Genomic DNA, 22037 nt, shown 5'->3' with positions numbered 1-22037 from the left:
AATGCTATACCTATGTTGAGTAACCCTGTAGCTAAAGGCATTGAATATTATCCATCTGGTCGAGTCGCGAGTACTTTCAATTCGGCCGCTGTTGCTATACTAATGCCCCTCTCTGGGAATGTAATTTCTTTACTCGCTAAATTGGTGGCCTTAACCGCGAAATAGATTTCTAAGGTGTATCGAAGACGATTCTAATTTTCCATAAACGCAATAACATAGGAATGTAGAGGAACACTATATTTAAAAGGATAATCGTACAGTATCAGTTAAGGCAGTCTATGCAATAATATCTGTTCATCGGAAGTCCCAGCTGTGATAGCGACAGTCCCACAGGCATCAGCAGCCGCTACCAGCTTTGGGCCGATCTTACTGAAGGCAGCTTGGACGGAGGACTTCATACCACCCTTGTGCATGGTGTACTGCGAGTCGAACGACCCTTCGCTTCTACCAGCTTGGATAACTCCCACGGCACTCCCATGTGTTACCGCTACCACACCCTCATGGGTGGGGCCGTAGCGGAGTAGACTGTAGATAGCAGGGCTTCGTTCATGACCATTGGTGTACAGCATCGCCGTTTTGCATCGGCCCTCTGCCCGAGTGTCCAGATTGACAACTCGTCCATCGCAGGTACCAAGTTGCAGATGATGAGGAGTAGACAACCCAGATACGCATGTATACTCCCGACCAGGCCCTGCCTCCCACTTGCGGACCACCAACTCGGGGCTTCTGCAGTCAATCATAGCGGCACCACCAGAGCCGTCTGAGGTCTCACGCCCACAGAGGAGCATTAAAGAACCCGAGGGCGTCAGCGCCTTCACATCGTTTGCTCTGATATAAGGCGACTTGAAGGAAATAATGGGTTTGTCTGCCCGGCAAGTGGACCATAAAGACATGCGGCCCTTCTTGCTGACTCCTGCTAGCATACCTCCATCATCAGACCACGATGCGATGCGGACGCTATCACGCGAGAACAGGTGATGTGGTGACTCAAACATACATAATGGACGAGCGGGCTCGTCAATAGATGGGCATCCGAAGGACCATACTCGGAGCCCAGTGCCAGTCGCTGAGGCAAAAACACTAGCCGTCGGGTGGGCGGCGAGAGAATTAGAAACCGATAATTCATCAGCACTAGCATCAGAAGCATCCATATTATCAAACATACGAGCCACAGCGTTATCATTCAAGGACCAGTTAATCCCCAAGGAGAGGAGCATCACATCTCTAGCATAAAGGCGGCAGTCAGGACGAAGAGGCAAACCAGATCCTAGCTGGGAATCAGATCTCATGGTCCTCTCACTCGGGACTATCTTAGTGCCAACAGGGAGGTTGGTGTTGGAGTTTATAACAGACCTTTCGATATCCATACGCCACTGAGAGTCATCGCGGTAATACTCCTCCGGGGAGATCTCGTCGTAGCTCCTCCTCCTCCTTCTAGTCCTACACACCGGTGACGATGACCGGAGAAGCTGCGGCAAATCAATGACCTTCACAAGACCCTCCTCATGCCGTGCTGATACTGCCAACCTCAGAGAGGCACCGGTTGACCTGTCCAGACACAGGCCAGTGACTGAGTGCCACTCTAGCTGTCTCCTTATACCCGTCAGAGGGAGCGATTTAGGCAGAGACTCCTTGTCTTGGTCAAGAGGTTGACGATACACCGGGCAGGAACTTTGAAGGAGCTTGATGCGCCTCCAGGCTTCTAAGGCTCTCTCTAATGGATGCTCTCGGACCAGTTCGTCCGCCTTATCGGCCTGCACGACATCTGGCTCCATGATGGCTTCGTAGATGTGCGTTTTCAAGTGCCATCTGACCAGCAGTTGATACTGCCGTTCATAGACAGTCAACTCAGGAGACCCTTTCGGTGGGCTCAGAACCCTCTCCAAAACGAGAGAGCAAACCACGAGTGACCGCAACCGCATGGCGTGGGGAGCTGCCGATTCACTCAAGCAAGGAAGAGGCGCAGCATGTGCACCAACGGCCACCTGGGGTGAACACCCTGGCTGTAGGAGCTCTAACAAGACGCCAGTGTAGTGTTCAGCGAGGGTAAGCCTCGCATCGTCAGCTTCCTTCTTCTCAACAGTGCCATTGGCAGCTGCCTCATGCTCCAGTAGGAGCCTTTCAAGTTCACTTAAGACCACCGCCGCGGCTGCCTCCTGTATCTCGGGCACGCTGGTTGACCAGTCCCCAATACCAGCGAGGACCATGGATGTGAGCTCAGCTGCCCAGCTTGGCAACAGTGAACCACCCTTCGACGTCCTGGTCACTCTCGATAGTATAGACCACAGCTCAGGGGCTGGGGGCATGGGATGTAGCCTTGGGTCCAGTAAGGCCCCTCGGACACGACGTATCCAATAGCTCTGAAGGTCGCTACCAATAGGAGGATTAAGAGGCTTGCCGGGGATGAAATGTGGCATCTTCGAGGCTTTGCGTGGAGTCAGGAACTCATCAAAGATGATGGAGGCTCTCCGCGCCCAATGAACAGGGCTGGTGAAATCCGAGTCCTCGGCAGCTGCTGGCAACAGAGCAGCCAAGCCTCGGCCGAGCAGACGAGTGGTCACCACACTGCTAGGGGTATCCTGTACTTCAAGGTCCGAAGCTTCAACTCCAAAGGCAGGTACCATACTGGAGAGATATTCAAAAATATCCCTTCTAGGGCATGTGTTAAGATGCGGTGGAGTAGGGAGGACACCAAGTGTAGAATCGAAGTCAGCGGATCCAGTAGCTGCGAGGTCCTGGGAGCCAGGATGTGCCAATTTACGAGCTAGCTCGGCATAGTCGTGAGATGACCAGAGGCGCCAGTAGTCAACCCATGCATCAAACATCGACAGCTTGTCAGCCATCAAGTCACAGACCTGGTCCTTGGTCATAGCACCATCAGCTATGGAGCACCGACAGAACAGGATGGCCAGTTGGACATCCTCAATGTACCGTGTGGCCACGTTCACAGCTGATTGAACATCTCCAATGAGCAAGAACACCGCGGCTGCCATTGAATGCCGCTTCTGCCGAATCAACTCGAAGGCGTTCTTGGAGCCTATACGCTTATTCTCAGGTATAGTGAAGTCCATAGCCAGGAACCTGGACACCCGCATGGCCTTAGGATCCTGGAAGAGCTGCGCATGCTGTCTGTAAAGTGACGCCAGAACCTTCTGCCGTCCGAGTAAGGCCAACCACAGTGCGCTCTCATCCTCAATGACCGACAGCTCCTTCGTCCTGCGGTACTTCACGAGGGAGCGTTTCAATAGCAAATTGAGTACAGTAGACCGTAGCAAGGTTAATGAGTGGGCCCAGAAGCCAACGCCCAGTCGGCGAAAGAATGTGCTCCAGAGCTCAGCGTCGATGTCATCAGTGGGGGCAGCCCGAGTGACCAGTTGGGTCAAATAGTCCTGGGATGCCCCAATGGATGCGAGGAAGCAGTCTTCAGTGTTCACTGCTATGCCCAAGTCCTCGCACTCCTTCCTGTGCCTTGATGAGAGGACAAACGCAAGCTTGATATAGAAGCGACGTGACGGGCCATCAGTGACCAGCCGCTCGACCTCATTCTCGTCAGCGAACTCTAGGCACCAAGACGGCAAATACTCCGTGTGTGCAAAGGCCGCATCGAGAGATCTGTGTAGAGCTATGACTGGGTTAGAATCCTCCAAGGGTAGACTAGATCGGGACAACTTCCTAGTTGTCTCATTTCGAAGATCTTCAGTGGGCGTACCGGCGACAAGGCAACGGTCCCAGCCCATACCATCTAGTTGAGGTATTAGAGCACAGCACTTAGGAGGGTTGGAGATCCCAAGGGTAACCCATCGCTCACCCTCCGCATACGTTCGTGATCGGACAACGATTCTCGAGGAGCTAATGACCATCACAACTGCATTGGTGTCTCTAATACTGTTGATGTGCAGTGGCCCTTTGATCTCGGTCATATCGAACACATCAGAGTGGACTAGACTAGGCGGCACCTCATACGTTGAATAAGTACATAGCTGGCACTTCCCCATACCAAGGTCAAAGACCAAGGCCAGTACGTCAGTAGTAGCTGCCAGACTAACTACCCCTACAGCTCCATCGGGGTAGTCAATCTCACAATGTTTCCGTGCCCTCTGCGAGCCGAAGCCCTCCAAGACCACGGAGTCCTGTTGGGCATGACAGTAGGCATAGCACGTCGGACTGCATATAGCCATCGGACTGCCAGGACGGCTGCCAATGATCTTGATAATGTCCAACCATAGTGTGTGGTCATGGCCACTCACTTCTCTGAATCTAGGCTTAAACAGCCTAACAACGCCATCAGCGAAAGTAAAGCCTATAACATTACATGTAGTAGCACACAGGGCAGTTATGGATCCCATGAATGCAAGTTCCGGTACAGAACGGATCTGTAAGGGCTCGGGCTGGGGCTTGGGTGGGGGCGCGAGCAAACACAATAGAGCCGAGTAGGCTTTCACCAGGCCCGTCGCAGTGACAGTGATGAACACAGCTTCACCGCACTTAGCCGGGAGCCAACAGGCATCCTTAATACCACCACTACTGATCGCACCAGCTGCGACATCAGCCTTCGGAGTAGCCAATAGATCGAAGATTCTCACGTCGCCATCATCAGTAAGCTCCAGAACGAGATTTGGATCTTCTGGATGTACGAGTATACGGCCAATCGAAGATACCATGCGAGCTCAAGCTCGTGAAAAACGGAAACACACAAGTCCTGAAGTAAAGACTATTGAGTTTCCTACTACAACACAACGGCCTAGGAAGGAGCAATTGAGCAGCATACACGAGTCTGCATAGCATTCCTGGCAACACCGTGATCGTTCCTTACAAGTCGAAGGGATATCTCCCATCTCGCATAGACAAAATCCACCTCAGCCGGCGATGCTGACGATGATGAGCAGGGAACAGTACCAGCGTCTGCAGAACATATAGGCTTCTTTTCAACATCGCTGATCATCATCCCCCCCGGGCAGTGTATTACCATCTCGAGACTCCTGCCCAGTATTGCCGGCTCCACTGCATTGGAGAAAAGTGCCCATCCTAGTGCACAATGATGTACCTTCCATCCCTCTATTCTTGTAGACCTGCCTATGTTCGATACGGATTGCTCGGCGCTGAGGGCACCCCAAAGCAACTCCTACAGAGAGCACTGAAAATGGCCGGTTCACATGGGCATATATCGATGACTACGGAACTCCTCATCACAGACTTACAGCTGAACCATCACAATAGCAGAGAAGCCTATTGCCTATGTGAACCACGTTTAAGTCTATTTATGTATATTTCTGGCAGCATCGTCAAGTCTATGAGAATATCACTATTAGGAATCTAGTACTGAACGATGTGATCTACTGCAATCCAACACGAGGACACGGGGCTAAAGAATCACAACATGGGTCGTGTAGTGCGGGGCTGGTGACTCAGAAGGATCGGAAACAAACTCGAGTGGTTCGTCCATGGACTAAGGCAATCTTCACATGAACTCCAATCCTGGAGTCATAACCTGCATGCAACTATAAGTAACAACTAGGCCACTACTACCGCGCCAGCAGACGACGAGTGCTCCTACTATATAGCAGTACGATCCCTAGCTCAAAATTGAACCATATATTCCTATCCTATTGATGGACCAGTGGGTTCACATGTTGTGGCTATCTCGATGAGCAATCACTTTGGGGGGCCATCCCCCGGCCAAACACCTACCCCAATACCGCAGCAAGGACTGAAGAGTCTCTAACTAATGTCACCACATCATATCTCAACTGCAAGGCTTCAACTTCAAGGTGCTATTAGCAGTGCAATTGGCCATCGCTACACCCCCAGTTGCGTTGTGCTTGTGAACGATGCTTGTTGGCGTCTCACCAACGTCGCTCGCCCATGGTGGTACATGGGCGTCATCCGAGGAGAAGCTCTTCCGACTGCTCGTGCTCAAGGATCCTGGGCCAGAGCGTCCGGCTAGCATCAACCTTAGCCCTTGGAAGAAACACCGACACGAGGAAGTACCGTCCCCTCGGATCGAACCTGCGACCACCGGGGTGCCATGCTGAACTTAGTGAATATCGTCGTAGTTGTATAATACACCGATTCTAATTTTCCATGCCCCCAGCAACAGCAATACCTCAAGGAGTCTTCTACCAGAAGACCCTGCCAGATGATGAGCCCACAGTATGCAGTGAGGAGGGCCGGCGACGACTCAGTGAAGCTATGGCCGATGGTCACGCATACCCGTTCCTACCTCTCATGTGCCAGTTCAAAACACAGGTTAGTGTACTCTCATCATCCAATTCAACATGATCAGCTCATCAGGATCAACCAGCATACTGCGGGCTTACTACTCTTATTATGGCTCTGAACACTCTGGGCATCGACCCGTGGAGGACATGGAAGGGCGTATGGAGATGGTAGTCTCCATGAACGGTCCATTACAGTCTTCCACGAAGGTCGCTATAGGTACGATGAGCACCATCTGGGTGCATGCTGCATCAACTTAGAAGAGGTGGCTTCTGAGGGCATCTCCATCGACACCTTCGCGTGTTTGGCGCGATGTAATGGTCTCGGAGCTCAAGTCTACAGACCACCAGTTGTAAGAAGTGTGTTGGTATACTGTCACTACTACTGTACAGCAACAGGTGGAGAATTCGTCAGAGTGTTCAACGACGGCTGCAGAGGTCAATGCAGATGACGCTGATGAGCAATTTTTACAAGGTTTTCGAGACACTGTCGAATCATGGACGTCGGATGGGAGGCTGTTACCAAGCTGTGGTGGCCTCGAGAAGGTCATCATAACTCCTAGGAGACCGCTCCTTGACTATCCCTCCGATTTAGGTACTGGTAGTATCCTATGACAGGGCGGCCGTGGGCCAAGCTGGCAATGGTCATTTTTCCCCCATCGGAGCCTACCACGCCGCGACTGACTCCGTCTTAGTGCTGGATGTGGCCAGGTATGTGTAGATGGAGGGCCTAGTCGAGAGTATCTCAGGTTCAAGTATCCACCTCATTGGATGAGTCTACAAAGGCTAGTCAAAGCTATGTATCCTCTTGATAAAGCAACAGGCTATCCAAGAGGGTATATTATGCTAGTTAGGATGAGAGTAAGACTACCATGGGCTCGTCGTCGACCGGAATTATTTTCCTTACTCAGCCGGGATCTCTACCACCAGAAGCTGGTCCGAAGCTGTTGGCTCTGGCTTCAATACCGTCTTCGGCCACGATTTCACTAACGGATGAATTCCGGAACGAAATGCAGCGGCAGTCAACCATGGTCGATTTGCCTTCCAGGCAACCGACCATGTCTTCAGGGGAGTTTCTTATACAGCTGTTTCGATGCTTCCTGCGGGCCGTGGCGAAGTTGGACTCGCCGATAATGCGTGGAGTCTTTCATGCTGTCGCCGAACAGAGACGTTTGGTCGATACGATTAGTAAATACTGGAATACTCAGGGAGGTTTTGAAGGGGAGAGCAATTCTAATGAAAAGGCCTCTATTGTAACAGCAACGCTGAATGCTTTCGTCGAAGAGAATTCACATGCACCAGTAGCCGGACGACTCCCTCCCATGTTTGGTCCCTCTAGAGATAGAGCAGACTGGATGGACGAGAAGGCCATAGCTGCTGTTTGGACAGGAGTATTCTTCTGTTTGCCTGCTGAGCTACTGACCATCTCTGGTGATGAGGGGAGTAAGGAACCATCAGCGTGTCAAGCCACGGGAACGGAGGTAGCTTTGCAGAAATTATCATCACTATTCCCACAAGATGGTCTTACTGATCAGTTACTGGTCCCGTCGAAGCTATTCCTGGACCTTACGGAAGGTTGCGAGGACTTTGGACTCATACGAGCCTTCATTTCAACACTACGGTCGAAGTGCTGCCCAGCTGATGGAGAGATGACTGCTCATTTAAGGGGTGTATGCCAATGCAGGAAGTCCAAGCTTGGACTTGGCTGTTTTACGGCTCATTGATCCCACGCGAGTCAACATAGCCATAACAACACAGACTTTTATTACGTATCAGGATGGGTAGAGTAGGGCTGAGTACAGCCATTATAAGCTGCTTTAGTTGCTATGGGAGTCCTGTTGTGTTCTAGTGGTATCTGGGAGTCGTGATAGAGGATAGTGTTGGTCATAGCCAGAGAGAAGCTACGCTTGTTCAAGCTGATGCCATTCGGCCATACTGTCCAGGATACAGTCAGCATGCTAAGCACTAGCGGGAGGAGAGTAAGGACCTTCTTCAACTAAGTGACGATAAGTAGTAGTACACGGGTCGTTCTCATGAGAGCTTTGGTGACACGATATGTTGCTACTACTGTGACACATCCGATACCAGCGCTTATCATTAGGCAAAAATGGGAGTATTGGCTACGGTTGGGCTTAGCCAGCATGCTAAGTGCGTGTTGAACTGATGCTAGGATGGTCCCATGAGTGTAACCCTCGTCGGCTCTGTGCTGTCCTCGTCGATGCACGAGAAAAGCAATCTCAGACTAACGCGGATTTTACAATTACTATTGGCAAGCTTGGAGTTTTCATGGTAGTGGGGAGGGAGGAATCAGCTCGGTTGGGCAGCCGATTGGCCATCGGACTCCCTATCCAGCTACCGATACGGGAAGTTGCGTCTCCGAAAGGCAGCCATTTAGCCAGTCATGGAGGTATGGGATCAATGTTGAGGACAAAGGCGGTGATGAGGCATTTGTGATTTACTCACCAGAGAAAGAGTTGCTGGCTGGTGTGGACAGACACAATAGACCTACGTTATAAGAGGAATGACTTCTCCTCTCGAATGGGACGGAAGAAGATGTTACGCTAGGCGTCCTTTTGTGTTGCTTTGGAGGGCCTTCTGAATGGTCGTTGCGGTGAGGGTGGCCCTGCATTAGCAGTGGCGTACTAGTAGTAGACTCAGTATGCTGGACCTCTCGGTCTTGCTAGGTTGTGCTTTCTAGTAATGCACTCCCCTGGGCCTACCTGCCGCCGACTGCTGTCTGTGCCGAGTGCCATACGTGGGTTCTCCACAGGGCCTACCTTCACGACAGGAGTTATGCGGTGGGAGCATAAGACACAGACTTTCAACAAGTCCTCATCGCTCCTCCAGGCCTTCCTTCATGAGATTCCCTCAGGTATGAGTATGCTCTTGTTACGCCGACTGATGATCACGTCGGGTTTAAATCTCGGAGGTAGTAGTAGTTGGTGAGTACTCCCAGGCGTAGCCGCTGTTGCCAGATCGGCCCCACAGCCCCGATACGTCTTCTTCCCATCATTCTCCTTACTGAGTAGTCGTGAAGAGTGGCGTACAGTAGCAAAGCATTTGGCCGAACTTGGTATGGTATCCTTCCCTTCTTGTAGTAGTAGTGTTTCCTCTCGGTCCTCAGGCCACACCTCGGCGGTCGTGGACTGGCCTGGCTTTGCACTAAAAGACGGTTTTGCGAACTGGGCTATGCTGGAGGACGTCTTCCAAGGCACGCTCGTCAGTACATACACACACTTTGCTTATCAGGTCTAATGACACAACTGCTTCCTTCTGGTGCTAACATGTTGACAAATGACAGGTCCTCGATCACTTTAGCGCGCGCCCACGGCCATTCTATCTGGTTGTAGCTGGTGGGCAGGCTACTGTCTATGTACTGCGGGCATTGCGGGAATTGGAGAATGATAGGAAGGAGAAGATAGCACACGTTGTGGCGACTTCACCGACCTGGCTGGCTTATCTGCGCAGGTAGTGCATTAGCGTCCTTACGGTCCAGGGAGATACAATAGGCGGTGTTGGAATATATATGTTTGGTTTTTTCAGCTGAGCTTGAGAGTTTCCCCAGTAGTTATAGGAGTTCATACACGAGTAGAAAGTACAGGAATAAATATGAATTTCCCGAAATTTCATCAGAATTTTCATATTGTCACCAACATATGTGGTTGAACATGTGCATAGTTTACCACACTGGCGACAGGTGGGTGGGAGAGGGAAAGCCGAAGGCGCTAGCTCGACGGCAGCAGTATATAGAAAATAGGCTGCCAGAGATGCTCGCCACGTGGTTCCGGTTATCGAGGATATACAGTGGTAAAGGGATGGTGAAGAGAATAATGAGAAGACAGATGGATCCCAACTCCCTCACCCCAGAGCTCATATTCCAGAAGAGGGTACATAGGGAGTATTATGGCGGCGGCGGCTCTGGTTGGATGAGTGTGGTTCTCATAGGTCATTTTACGGAGGCATAGACCCTATCAGTTGGATACGGCTATGATAGTAGGCAGGACTGACCCAGTGCAGGATACTGTTACATTTATGAGGGAGATCGTGCAGGGGACACGGCCTCAGTGGGAAGGCTCGGCTGGCCAGGCTCACATTGAGAGTCCGGAGATGCGTGGGTCATAGGTGTACATGCTGAGCTCATACCACTCCTTGAGTAATTCGTAGGGGCTGCAGATGCTGCCTTGGCTGATACTGATGATGAAGATGATATGCTGTTGAGTTTAAAGGTGCCTAAGTGGAGCCAGAAGCTGGAAGAAGAGGACAGTGGGTAACGTAGCCTCTACTGTACGTCGAGTCTTGGGCTGCTCAGAAGCTGCCCATGAACGGTGGACTACTGCTGCTGCCTCTGCAATGCATTGCCCTCCCCTCACCTATCTGCTCCCTACCATCTCTTTGTCAACTCCTGATAAGAGCACTATTGAAGACGTTAAGGAGGCTATCATGAGTGCTAAGAGGGATGACTTATCCTATAAGGAGATACCAGGGGGCCTTTTTATGCACGAGGAGGTGCCACACAGCACGCGGTGTTAGGTGTAGTGCTGTCCGGCTCAGGTTCCTGCGGTCATAGCGGACCAGTTGGATACACTGCATGCCAGAGGAAGTCTTCCACCTCAAGATGAGGAGGAGGAGGAGGAGTCCTGTGATATAGCTAGTGATAAGGCTAGCACTGGGGTGAGTGCTGGTTGGCTTGACGAGCGGTCAACTGTGTGTCAGCAGGGGGCCTACTCCGACAACGAGGGGACGTCCACCACGGCAGGTTGCTCGACAGAGCAGAAGTCGCCGATACTGTGATGATGCTGATGAATTATGTTTCTGCCCGATGTGTTTCAACACACCATTCGCAGGATTGGGTTGGGTAGTAGAGAGGGTGTCCATCAAAGTAGCGAGGGTATTGCATTGGAATAGGCTTATATGAAGGCCTCTCGGGTGCGCCGACTGTATTACATACAAGGCTAGCACACCTTTATCCGACACCAGTCTAGCTCTAACTCCAGTCAGTCCGACGCCATCCAATTCGACGTCCTCACTTGGTGCTCCTCCTGCTCTGGGAGCAGATCTACCGACCGTAGGAGGCAGATTCATGACAGGCTGTCGTTTATGGTGGTGCCTGTGTCCAGAGTGGTCTATTGAAGATGCGGTACTCTAGTGAGGTTGGCGATACTGGGAGGGCAATACCCCGTGGAGTGTAGCCTTCCTGTTGCTCCTATTGGCTGGGCTAGAGTGACTCGTTGAAATCAGCATAGGAATCTCCAACCTACAGGCCCTGGAGCGTCCCTCTGCCACTACCCTAGGAGGCGCGTCGAATTGACATGTCCGACTCACCCGTAGTGTTGCTGTTGTTGTTCTTTCTTCTCTTCCTCCGACTTGTTGTTCAAATGCCCCATCAGAAAAATACTAAGGAGATTGCCTTGAAGAAGCAGCTGAAGGCTATCCAAACGAAAATGTATGCTTATCAAGTGATGATGCCTGTGGAGACTTCATCGGTTGAATGCAGGTACACATCAGCTCGTGAGCATGATATATTAGGAGCATTCAAGACCTATGAGGAGATTATGTCCAATGACGAATTCGTGGACGCTGGCTTAACGAAAGGGGTATACACCTGTAGCTCTTGCGTACCGGTTTTAAATGTCTGCTTGTCAGCGAGGTCATATTACTGTTGATCATTCTACCATGTTCCCCTACCGTTCAGAGGATTGATATGTTGTCGACGTCCCCTCAGATGCATGCACGTATCCTTACTGTGGCTGCTAGCGATGTTAATCTCGAAGCTGGCTGTCCATCGAAGGACATCGAGACTGCCCGGAAGATCCTCAAGCTTGCTCAGCAAGTCCTCGATAAATGTAAATGTGAGGGTCCAGTATCATCTGCTAGCTATTCGTCTTGATAGGCCCACAGCGTCAGGAGAATATTCTCACTGGTATGGTGAAGTTGGCAGTAGCAGCAGGAGAGATCGATCTAGCCTTGCAGTACCACGAAGAGTGTAAGAATGCAATCGTTTGTTTCCCTTATCTGTTCTATCAGGCTTGAGCAACTTCCAACCTCGACTCAGGAGTTACGCTCCGCTCCTGCAGTTGTATTCATCACCTCAGTACCGAGACTTCGACGTGAGACTAGTGTCGAGTAGGTCTGTTGTTCACGACGCCTGTTCAGGCGGCCATGAAGCTAGTCGCGGACCTCGAGGGCCGGGGGTTTACTCTCGGTGAGGCGGAGCTGTCTTATCTTCTCCGATGCTGCCCTCCTGGAAAAAGTAACGTCATAGCATTCATCAAGTGACGGTGTTACAAGCGTTTGCAGCTTTCGATTTCCTCGCCGACAAGGTGGCTAACACAATTGATGTCGTCACCGATTCGAGATTGACGGAGGCTATCAAAACAATGGGCCAGCGGGATCCGGATGTGGAGGTCCTCCCTACAGATATTTCTGTGGAGGGCAGGTGCTCTGCTACGGATATCAAGTTGCGGTCTATTGACATCACGGATGAGGAGCTACACGAGCTCTCAGATCTAACCCAGCGATTGGCGACACAAAACTTGTCCGAGGATCAGCAGCAAAAGTTCCTCGACTTGAAGCAATACTTAGGTCAGTTGTAGTGGCTTGCTTAGTGCTTCCATCTCCTATCAGATTCACAATCGACTCCGGCGACTATCATAGTTGATGCAGCTAATATTGGCCATATGAACCAGAACTATGCTGATGGCTTCTTCCAGCACTCGCAGATAGATGACGTTGTCGAGCATTTCTTAAAGGAAGGAAAGAAGGTGAGGTTATTGAAATCTTGAACCGTTTTTCTCGAGTATTTCCCTTCGCATAAGGTACTTGTGATTTTGCATAGCAAGTGGCTCGAACAGGGGCTCGACTTGACTGTCGGTACCGGTCCTCTTGCCAAGAAGAGACGGAAAATTGCAAGCAAACACAAGCAGAAGCTGGCTAGGTTGGATGGTGAGTTTTCCTCTCCGGATGGAAATCTGCCAACGAGATTGTTGACTAGACAATGCTAAGCCCTTATTTACCTCATTCATTCAATCTCGTTCTACTTATTCATCTAGTTGTGCATTCAAAATTGTCATCAGACGATGACAATTTTAGAAAGTGACAGCCGTGGGGTTCGAACCCACGCCCTTTCGGAATGGCGCCTAAAGCCACCGCCTTAGACCACTCGGCCAGACTGTCGATGAGATTGTTGCGATCCACAAACCATCGACGAGGTTGATCGCGAACTATCTATCTCCAAACTATTGCGAGCAAAGTGCTACTGCATTGCACCGACGTGTTGATGCAGGTACCTTCGCGCCCGAACTAGACCCCGAGTTAACCCCGTCTCCCGTCTCAGCCAATGAGAATACACCTGAGAATATTGAGGAATCGATGTCTTGCAAACCCCAGAGCTCACATACGAGTGATGAGGATGACGTTGAGGAACTGAGTGAAGAGAAGCGGGCCAAGTATGACGAGTTGATAAAGAAGTAATCTTACGAATCTCCTCTATGCCTATCATCCTCATGAGTGTGGTTTGCCTAGGTACGATGATAAGTGGACGAAGCAAAATGACGACAACGGAAGTCTTTTCGATCTTTATAGGGTAGACCTCTGTTTTTAACGGGTCTCTCCACATCATTCTGGCTCTTTTCTAAGGTCCCTCCTCGTGCAAACGATGATTGGTTCTGGATGTACGCAGCTATTCGCTGTGAAGAACAGGCTCGAGCACTGGCGAAGAATGAAAACCGAACGGCTGATAAAGTATTTGTGATCTCAAACGATCTGATGCGGGATCATTTCTGGCGAATGATGGTAGGAACGGAGCTCTGTGTATGTCTATCTCGTGCATTCACTTCCTCGGCAGGTTCCACAGTCTTTCCTCCGATGGCGGGAGAGGCATGTTTGCCGCGTCAGAATCACCTTCCCAGAAGAGAATGTTGATAAAAAAGAGTACGTATTTTGCAGCGTGACTGAATCAGCTAGCGGAGATAGGGTACTGAGGATTCATTCAAATGTGTGTAGATACTCCTTCGAGATGCCATCTGTTTATTCGACGAGGATTCAAACTCAAGAACGCCTCTGTCACGTGATGCTTTTTGGGCTGCGTTGCTCTAGAAGTGCTTCCGTCAGGTACCTATCACACGTCCCGTTGAAGATCAGCAGCCTGAAACTGAAACGAAGTGGCTTGCCGTGGTGAACAAGGCAGCCGGCTCGGAGTAAAGAGCGGAAAAACGTTTCTCATCCCAAAACGAAGGCTCTGAGTCGTGTTCTAGAGTCAATCGGTTCTTTATGAGTCCGAGTCGGTAATCACTTCGCCCAAACTCACTGTACCTTCTCTCCATCGCAGCTAGGAGTGACAATTATAATAGCTAGGGGATCATGCTTCGCGGCATGGAGTAAGCGCGAGATCTGGACGTGCATTCGCAGACTTGAGCGGATTGCCTCGGCGAATTGCACATCGATTAGATCGCTCTACAAGGGGAACTAAATCACATCTGCTCGGAGTTCCGAAACGATTTAATAAAAACACGATAGCCATCCGTTTTGAGAGCCTTACATTTATAACATAGACACTTTGGCCGAGTGGTTAAGGCGGCGGCCTGCTGAGCCGTTGGGCTATGCCCGCGAGGGTTCGAATCCCTCAGGTGTCGTTGTCGCAACTCAAGATGCTGTGCATCCTTGTCGATGGTCAATATGTTCGATTTTGGATTAATCTCTCCTCCGCCTGGCCCTACTGATCGCGATACGAGGACGAATGATTCAGCTCCGCTGACTCGAAAACTAAAGAGCACGTGAGGACACTGAAGATGTGGAGAACATAGTACTCGTGTGCAGTGTACAGTCCAGGCTCCAGCGATCCCGCTTGGAACAAGACATTGCTCTGCGGCACAAAGTTTGTTCAGAAATGTTCGTTAGAAATCTGAAATGTTGGATAGTCATGGTATCATTTTTCAATAGAGAAGTGTATTTCTGCATGTAGTTGACGTATGGTACTTTCCTCCGCTTCTTGGGGACTCAGTTCCATCATAGTTCCGTTGCTGAAGATCTGGGACCCCCATCGTCATGATAGTCGATTCGTAAACTCGCACTGCAGAACGTGAATGCGGTCAACCAACTATTGACTAACACGGGTCATTCATTTTCAGGTGATTCGTATTCGTTTGCCTGCCAATTGATCGCCACCGCGAGCTCGGCCATACGAATCATACAGCGCTGGGTCAGTGAGCAAGTTTGGCTTGACCAAGGGACGCGCATCGATGGCAATGTCTAGTTGCTGAAACAAGTCTCGGAAGACTCGATCAGACCGGGTGAAGAAACGCAAATCTGAATAAAGATAACATGTCAGGCTCTCAGCATGTTGGACACCTGAACGCTAACGTACCACAGCGATGGTCATATTCGGTCTTCTGGAGGTTTATGATGACCACTCGACCTCGCTCGAATTTCTTCATACGTTTGTTGATCCACTGAGCATAGAAAGGGAATGAACTGGCAGGCTCAATGCGAAGGGAGGAACCTAACAGGGTGAGAATCAGCAAGACAACAACTTACGTGGAACCTACCGACAACAATGCAGAGATCAGCGAGCTTGCAGTGACGGATAGCTCGGCTTCTATCAGGTTCGGGGAGCTCCTCGTTCCAATCCAATACACAGTCACGCAGTACGCAATCCCGGCGATGGCCTTCACGTCTCACCGTGCGCACCGGTCGACGTAACGACGTCCCTGCATCAGTGAAAGAAACATCCAATATACTAGGCTTTGGAGGGCTAGGAGCTCGTGTACTTGTGTTGCTGCGTTCACACTTGGGACAGAGCAGTCCTCCTGGCAAGGGACGGTGACCGCAGCCTCCGACGTCATCTAGATGGCGGAACCTACCGTCAGGGAAACTGTCTGGTCAAGGACAGGGCTGGAAAACGACGGCCATTCCACAGGACTCGTCAATCGCCACTCTCAATCTCGGCGGGATATGGTTAGATGGATCTCACTCAGTTAGGCAACTGTCACAATACGAGGCGAGGAGGCATCCATGTATCTCAGACAAGAGTGAGCGTGGCACACCCGACTTCCAGTGTAGCCCATCGACGTTCTGAAAGCATCGTTATGTGTGACGATGCACTCGAACGAGCCCACTTGTGTCACCACTGCCTTCGCCTTCTCTCGACCGACGAGCTCCGCAATGGCCGAATGAGAGAAACTCGGCAAAGCCTCCGAGAAAGCTGACACCACACTGGTATATATACAACAGCTCAGCGGTGCTCCTACAGACAGTGATGTCCGCTCCCTCTGTGGCAGATGGTGTCACCGCCGTGTCCCTCGTCCTGAGTCCTCTACTCGCCGTCTCACGCGTCCAAACGCCATTCGGACCGCGGAAGTCTGGTATACCGCATGCCGTTGAGATACCGGCACCGGTGAAGAAAACAAGGTGCTGAAAAGGAGCAAATAGGAGCGATCCTATCCGGAAATACGGTGCGACAGGAGACAACGACCTTACTGTGATAAGAAGCCTAGTAAACTCCTACGTCTACGTAGGAGTATATTGCGGCAACTCAGAATGTCATTATGGTGAAGCCTAGGCTCACCTTTGCTTCCTTCACCCATTGGGTCAACTGCTCCAGTTTCCTCAGATAATCTTCGGACTCAAAATCCTCCTCGTATTCTGGATCTCCGCATAGCCCTTTGTTCGGGTACGGACTGAGCCTGTCGCTGTACGCGCTAGAACTCGAACGTCCCGGGCTCGATGCACTTTCGAGAGACATTCAAAGTGAGGACACTGGGGACTTCCAATGGAAAGCATGCAGGAACCTGTTATAGGAGGAGGCCCAGATTATGAATATCTCTGAGACTAGTGGTATTCTAGACATGAAAGTGCTAGTTGGTGTTATCAGGCAGCTGAGACTAACGCTAGAGTTTCTGTTTAGTGAGTGATATATCGTGGATATTCGACTGCGGCGGTGGTCATGATTGAGTCCATATCATGAGAGGTATATGGACATGGTGGTGAAGCCGTAGATGTGCCATTTTCTCCTAGGCGAGTCCTCTATTCTGCACGCACGCGCACGTCACATATAACTAGCTGAACGATTAGTAGTCTGAGACTGCCACCATAGATCACATAAAATGCCGCTGACGAGGTTCATTATTCAATGATCTGCTGGTTTTGAAGTGAAACTTCTTGAGAAGACTCACAGATCACGGAATAGCAAGCCTCGACACGTGGGACAACCCATGTCGCGCGCCACAGTTGGGCTAGTGAGCGAATGGTAAATTCTACTATCGTCCTCGTTTACCGGGCGAAGAGTGAGAACAATGACGAGGTATGAGGAATTTGCTACTCGAATAGAGACAGAGGAACAACTCTCTGGCCCTATGTAGAGTGCGCAAGAGCCCTTCTGCGCTGCACCTCCCATCATCCACCGGTGCGTGCTCTGAGCCGAAGTCGCTTTACAGCGCCACATTGGAGGTTTGTTCTCACAAATGTTTCACTGTGTCACTTCAGTGTTGGGCACTAGCATTAGATTTCCTAGTATCCTGTGCTCCGCAACACTATCAAGTTCAACGCAACATGAAAACCCTTCGCAACCGAAACTCTTCGTGAAACATCTCAGCCACCTGAACTCATATTCGAGTCGTCTCCAGTGTACATGGGGAACTCAGTCACGACATGTTCATGAGCTTCGCTATCATCGTCTCCCGCTGACAGCGTTGCTGAGTCACGATCTTGCCATCCCATGGCTCGCAGGGATTCCATAATCTTCTGGGCATCTTGCTCGTTTGCAGATGCTACGAATGACTCTCTAGAAAGTAGATGCCGTAGCTGAGGAGAAAAAGCCACCACTAGGCATCACTTATGAATACGCAGTACGAAAGATACCTTCCCGAGCAGTCCATTATGGCGGTAGTGCAGATTTGACAAGGCCTCCAGCGCGGAAGCCACCTCGACGGGCGTGAACTCTTCATCGCTTCTCGAGCTCACATGTTCGCAAATGGAATCGACCGCTGCCTCTGAGACGGAGGTTCACTCGTAAACATCAGTGCACCTTACTGTAGATATCATTCCCTTTGGGACTGACATGCAACATGCTCATTGCATGAATTATACCCAACATTGGCAGCATCTCACACCGGTCTCTGGTCGGATCCACTTCATCAGCCACAGACACCGAGTAGTCATCTAGGGCTGACGGAGTTTCATCCACCTCAAGGACAGAGATAGATCCCAACTCTCAGAGGAAAACTCATTACCGTATTCTCATGGGCTACTGAGTCTTGAATGGCGATAAGATGAGGTACTCGAGCGAGTGTCGTGTCGATGAGCTCAAGATTGTTGATATTGAGTTTAGCGTAACCACGAAGGAGCATGAAGATCTCAGCGAGTGTGATAGTGTTGATACTAAGAGGAGTGTTATATGCGAGGAAGTAGAGTGTGAGACACATCACTTCTGTTTAACGAGTTCAGGTGTGTGGTAAAGCAGCGGACCATTGCGGACGTCTGCCACACTGAAAGAATGCACCAGCGAAGCCGCTATTCTCGGTGTCATGTTCTCCGCTTCTCGAGAAACCTGAAGGTCTCCTCTATCCTCTACAGTAGGCTTCATGGTCTCACTTGATCACCGAGAGCGGCGAACAAGGCGGGCGACTTATGACCAGCTCGGGCGTATGATGACGCGACCAACATCACAGACTGCAACGTGTATTTCTTGATGTGTTTTGGGATCTCCTAGGAGCAAAGTAGAATCCTCTATAACCGGTTGAGAGTAGCTGCATCACTTTGGCAAAGTAATCAAAAAGCAGAGGATTTGGATGATTAAGTTTAGCATATGAGTTCAACATCAGAGCAACGCCCTGGGGTGAGAACCTGCACGCGTCAGATAATGAAAAATCAGTCAAGACTCCTACTTTCCTCGGTGTCTGAACGATTCATCCATGAGCACCTCCAGGAGGAACCGATTGTGAACATTTAGTCGCGCTGAACAGTATCAGTGATATACGCAAAAGCACGGGTCTCTCACCATAGCTGTTGGCGACAAGCGCTAAGGACTTCGGAGGAAGGTCGCTAATTCGCTTACAGATTTCACCCGCCAGCACCGCGAATAGCTTGGTATCCGCAAGCTGTAGCTTGGCAAAAGCCGAGCATGTCTGTCACAATGACCGAGTCCACATCGGGACAGAGAAATGGATGTAACGGGCCGTCGATTCCCCACTCACAAGAGCGAGATGCCAACCTTCCATGTTGGGAGCCACTTCTACTACTCGTCTGCGGATGACGTTGAATAGTCGAGGGTGGACGTACTGCAAACTAGCGAACGCGAACATGATGTCGCTAACCTGTACAAGGCCTCAGTGCGGCGAACTCGGTATGGCTGCGTACTTGTCTAGAGTTACACCGATGCATTAACCGCGCCGCCTCTCGAGCTGCAATGTTGAAGAGTAAATCGTGTCGCATTTCCAGACGAGCATATGACGATAGAAGATACCTTCAACTCCCCTATTGTGCCCACCGCTGACCATAGGAGGCTTACGCTAAGTCCGCAGGGGAAAACCTCCCCATCTGAGTGGGATACTCCTGAGCTACTCTCGACAGGAGCTCTCGATCTCTCAAACGTAACCGTGCCAACGAGAAACATATGACGCTCATATCAGATGGTTGCATCATAGGGACCTATAGGAGGTCTATAATGCATCGTTCGAAGGGCGCTGATTTCCCTACGATCTGCTTAGCTCGTTCAACTATTGCCTTCCACACTTTGGCGTCTTTCCGACTCTCTCGTAGATTCCGTAGAGCATACCTTGAATGGTGCATCACAACTTGTCTTCAAATCGATAACTCAGTGCTACCTTGTGAGAGTCCAAGGAGCCATTTTGCTGATTGAATCACCGGGTGAGGAAGCAGCGAACCCGTCGAGAAGGGTGGCCACTCGAGCCCGCTGCATCATTTTAGTTGGAGGACCCACTTTGGGGGAACTCGGAAGCTCATGCAACGCAGCTGAGAGGCGGACAATCTGCAATGTATTTCGGGCGCGCGCGAGTTGCTGCGTGAAAATTTCCGCTCAAAACGTCTGGTTGAAATTACCCACCGAATATCTCAGCAACATCAGCGCAAGATGACAGTAGTCATTCAAGGTAACTCATTGCTGTCCTCTCACGGAGACCATCTCGGTTCTTCTTTCTCAGTTCCCCAGCTCGTTGAGTTCGTACTGTCCAACCCCAAGTTTTTCCCTGGTCTCCACACGACATCACAGCCCAGGACCTCCACAGGTATGGACCTTCTTCACTGGACATTCTCCTCGGGCTTTCGACGAGATGTTCCCAACGAGACTTGCCATTGTTCTTCGCTCATCCTTAGGGCTACAGAATCTAGATCCTCAGAGGCAGCTTCAAGCTATATGGAATGCCATGTCCGACTATCTTCGGGAGGTGCGCCCTCAGTGTCTGTTTGTCGAGACTGTGATCAGCTTGTTATGATTCAGGTTCTGGAGTCAGGGAAAGGTGTGAGGATCGATCATATCGGCGCCTTTGCGTTCGAGCCTGTGGTGGCGCCGTAGCATAACGTCCTCCTGAGGGCTTCGAAATCGCTGTCCCTCACAGGTACGGCAACCCGAAGAACTTCCGGTCCTCAGCACTTCAATTAAGACCATGCTTCCTACCCGACGGCGGCTTCAAGGCCACCTTGCCAAGGTGCCTACGGACTCGCCAGTGGTGGGCAGAGCGTTGATGTAGGTACGCTGGCAAGGAGGAAACTCCACTCCGCGGTGGATCTATCTACCAACAGGGTATCAATATGATATACCTCAATAAAGTCCCTATTGCTGCTGGTGAGATTCTGGTGAAGTTTCACCGTCTCCGACGTCGCGCCCTTGTTAGGTCTGTTCTTGAAGACTCAAGTGGTAGCTGATGGCATCAGTGCGTTGTTCAAAGCAGTTAAGGATCTCAGCTCACGAGGGTACAACCTCGATCTGGACTTCAAGTTCTGCCGCTGGCAAATCATCGATGGCGATCTCAAGGTCTCATTGATTTGGGTCTTCTCGAGGAGTTCTAACAAGTTCATTGATCAGACCAAATTCAGTCCAAGTCTAGTCAGGGAGGCACAGAAAGATGCTCGCCAGTGGCCGACAAGGGACGCATCCGCCAACCCATTGCCGACGCTTGCACAGGCATTGGCCGACAAAACGGGTGAGAGTTCGGAGCTTATGAAAGAGCGAATTCGTCGAATTCATCAGACCCTTCGAAGCCTCCACAGCCTATATCTGCGACATGGAAGAATCCTAACGTTTCCAAGGCTATGACGGGGCTGATCAAGGTAAGGAGCGGACTATGACGATATTCAGGGTGCAATCCAACGCTGCTTAGAGACCCGACTCGCCTAAGATTGACTCAGTACGCCAACGCACCCTCCAGCTTGGTATCATGAGTCTGGACCTCAACAGTTGCCAACCCAAGAAAGTGTCGAAATGCAGTAAGAAGGAGAATGAAAAACAACAGGAGGTAAGTCAAGAGGTTCGTCGTCGGGATGGGGATATGAGAATTATCTTCTGGCAGACCCATGTGGAAGCTACTGCCGAGGAGACCTCCACCACTGATGATGTCAAAACCGGCGCGTGAAGATTGTGTGATAATTTATGTTGTATACTGTACTTGCGCAAAACGGAACATCATATCCCCATGGTCCATCCCACTGTTAAAAAATGTTGTCAAATTGAACGTTGTTGGGTTTTCATTTTCCTAACCTGGGGAAATAATATATATGAAATATAAGTAGAGAATGAATATTCCCGATGGGTACCCAAAATTAGTCATCTTCAGCTCCACACTGACCACAGTTGTTATATCGAGATGTGCCCTC

At 50.6% G+C, this 22037-nt stretch overlaps 6 protein-coding genes and 2 non-coding genes across 8 annotated transcripts; 5 read left to right on the top strand and 3 right to left on the bottom strand.

Moving 5' to 3' along the window:
- Positions 1–222: 222 nt before the first annotated feature.
- Pmar_PMAR017665 (hypothetical protein) lies at positions 223–4661 on the bottom strand (the record flags this gene model as incomplete). The annotated part of the gene is made up of 1 exon (XM_002776748.1): positions 223–4661. The coding sequence occupies one exon, from the start codon at positions 4659–4661 to the stop codon at positions 267–269; it is 4395 nt and encodes a 1464-aa protein (XP_002776794.1). The 3' UTR covers positions 223–266.
- A 1390-nt stretch (positions 4662–6051) lies between these two features.
- Pmar_PMAR017664 (hypothetical protein) lies at positions 6052–8041 on the top strand. The gene is made up of 8 exons (XM_002776747.1): positions 6052–6246; positions 6292–6386; positions 6436–6568; positions 6615–6761; positions 6811–6926; positions 6965–7076; positions 7127–7696; positions 7751–8041. The coding sequence occupies exons 1-8, from the start codon at positions 6082–6084 to the stop codon at positions 7937–7939; spliced, it is 1527 nt and encodes a 508-aa protein (XP_002776793.1). The 5' UTR covers positions 6052–6081; the 3' UTR covers positions 7940–8041.
- Positions 8042–8915: 874 nt separating this feature from the next.
- On the top strand, positions 8916–11404 carry Pmar_PMAR017663 (hypothetical protein; the record flags this gene model as incomplete). Its single annotated transcript, XM_002776746.1, has 10 exons — positions 8916–8970; positions 9088–9144; positions 9340–9438; positions 9566–9683; positions 9913–10102; positions 10161–10326; positions 10380–10478; positions 10525–10721; positions 10767–10886; positions 11303–11404. The coding sequence occupies 10 exons, from the start codon at positions 8916–8918 to the stop codon at positions 11402–11404; spliced, it is 1203 nt and encodes a 400-aa protein (XP_002776792.1).
- A 186-nt stretch (positions 11405–11590) lies between these two features.
- On the top strand, positions 11591–14414 carry Pmar_PMAR017662 (multidrug resistance pump, putative; the record flags this gene model as incomplete). Its single annotated transcript, XM_002776745.1, has 14 exons — positions 11591–11658; positions 11710–11809; positions 11938–12058; positions 12106–12198; positions 12240–12322; positions 12369–12465; positions 12513–12797; positions 12840–12976; positions 13031–13157; positions 13498–13681; positions 13737–13797; positions 13851–14006; positions 14059–14187; positions 14325–14414. 14 exons carry the CDS (start codon positions 11591–11593, stop codon positions 14412–14414), a joined length of 1731 nt encoding a protein of 576 aa, XP_002776791.1.
- On the bottom strand, positions 13309–13388 carry Pmar_PMAR017661. The gene has a single exon. It is a non-coding gene; the product is annotated as a tRNA-Leu (tRNA).
- Positions 14415–14763: 349 nt separating the features above from the next.
- Pmar_PMAR017660 lies at positions 14764–14845 on the top strand. Its single transcript has one exon. It is a non-coding gene; the product is annotated as a tRNA-Ser (tRNA).
- Positions 14846–15572: 727 nt separating this feature from the next.
- Pmar_PMAR017659 (NAD-dependent deacetylase sirtuin-5, putative) lies at positions 15573–16953 on the bottom strand (the record flags this gene model as incomplete). Its single annotated transcript, XM_002776744.1, has 7 exons — positions 15573–15711; positions 15758–15919; positions 15980–16068; positions 16183–16283; positions 16328–16413; positions 16460–16622; positions 16777–16953. Coding segments are annotated over 7 exons (917 nt in total), but the record flags the coding sequence as incomplete, so codon positions are not given.
- Positions 16954–20298: 3345 nt separating this feature from the next.
- Pmar_PMAR017658 (conserved hypothetical protein) lies at positions 20299–21796 on the top strand (the record flags this gene model as incomplete). The annotated part of the gene is made up of 10 exons (XM_002776743.1): positions 20299–20317; positions 20369–20452; positions 20541–20611; positions 20665–20735; positions 20783–20872; positions 20915–21009; positions 21059–21367; positions 21415–21494; positions 21545–21679; positions 21734–21796. The coding sequence occupies 10 exons, from the start codon at positions 20299–20301 to the stop codon at positions 21794–21796; spliced, it is 1017 nt and encodes a 338-aa protein (XP_002776789.1).
- Positions 21797–22037: the final 241 nt, after the last annotated feature.

This window comes from Perkinsus marinus (assembly GCF_000006405.1).
Source record: "Perkinsus marinus ATCC 50983 genomic scaffold scf_1104296953018, whole genome shotgun sequence".
Lineage (NCBI taxonomy): Eukaryota > Perkinsozoa > Perkinsida > Perkinsidae > Perkinsus > Perkinsus marinus.
Note: the sequence above shows the minus strand (reverse complement) of the source record. Positions and strands in the feature narration are given on the sequence as shown.

Excerpts from the sequence above, each read along its gene's own strand:
- Pmar_PMAR017664 (XM_002776747.1), top strand. The coding sequence starts at position 6,082 with ATGCCCCCAGCAACAGCAATACCTCAAGGAGTCTTCTACCAGAAGACC. Across the intron at positions 7,077-7,126 it reads TTATGCTAGTTAGGATGAGA|CCGGGATCTCTACCACCAGA; the intron begins GTAAGACTACCA and ends TTCCTTACTCAG. Across the intron at positions 7,697-7,750 it reads GTCAAGCCACGGGAACGGAG|TTACTGGTCCCGTCGAAGCT; the intron begins GTAGCTTTGCAG and ends CTTACTGATCAG.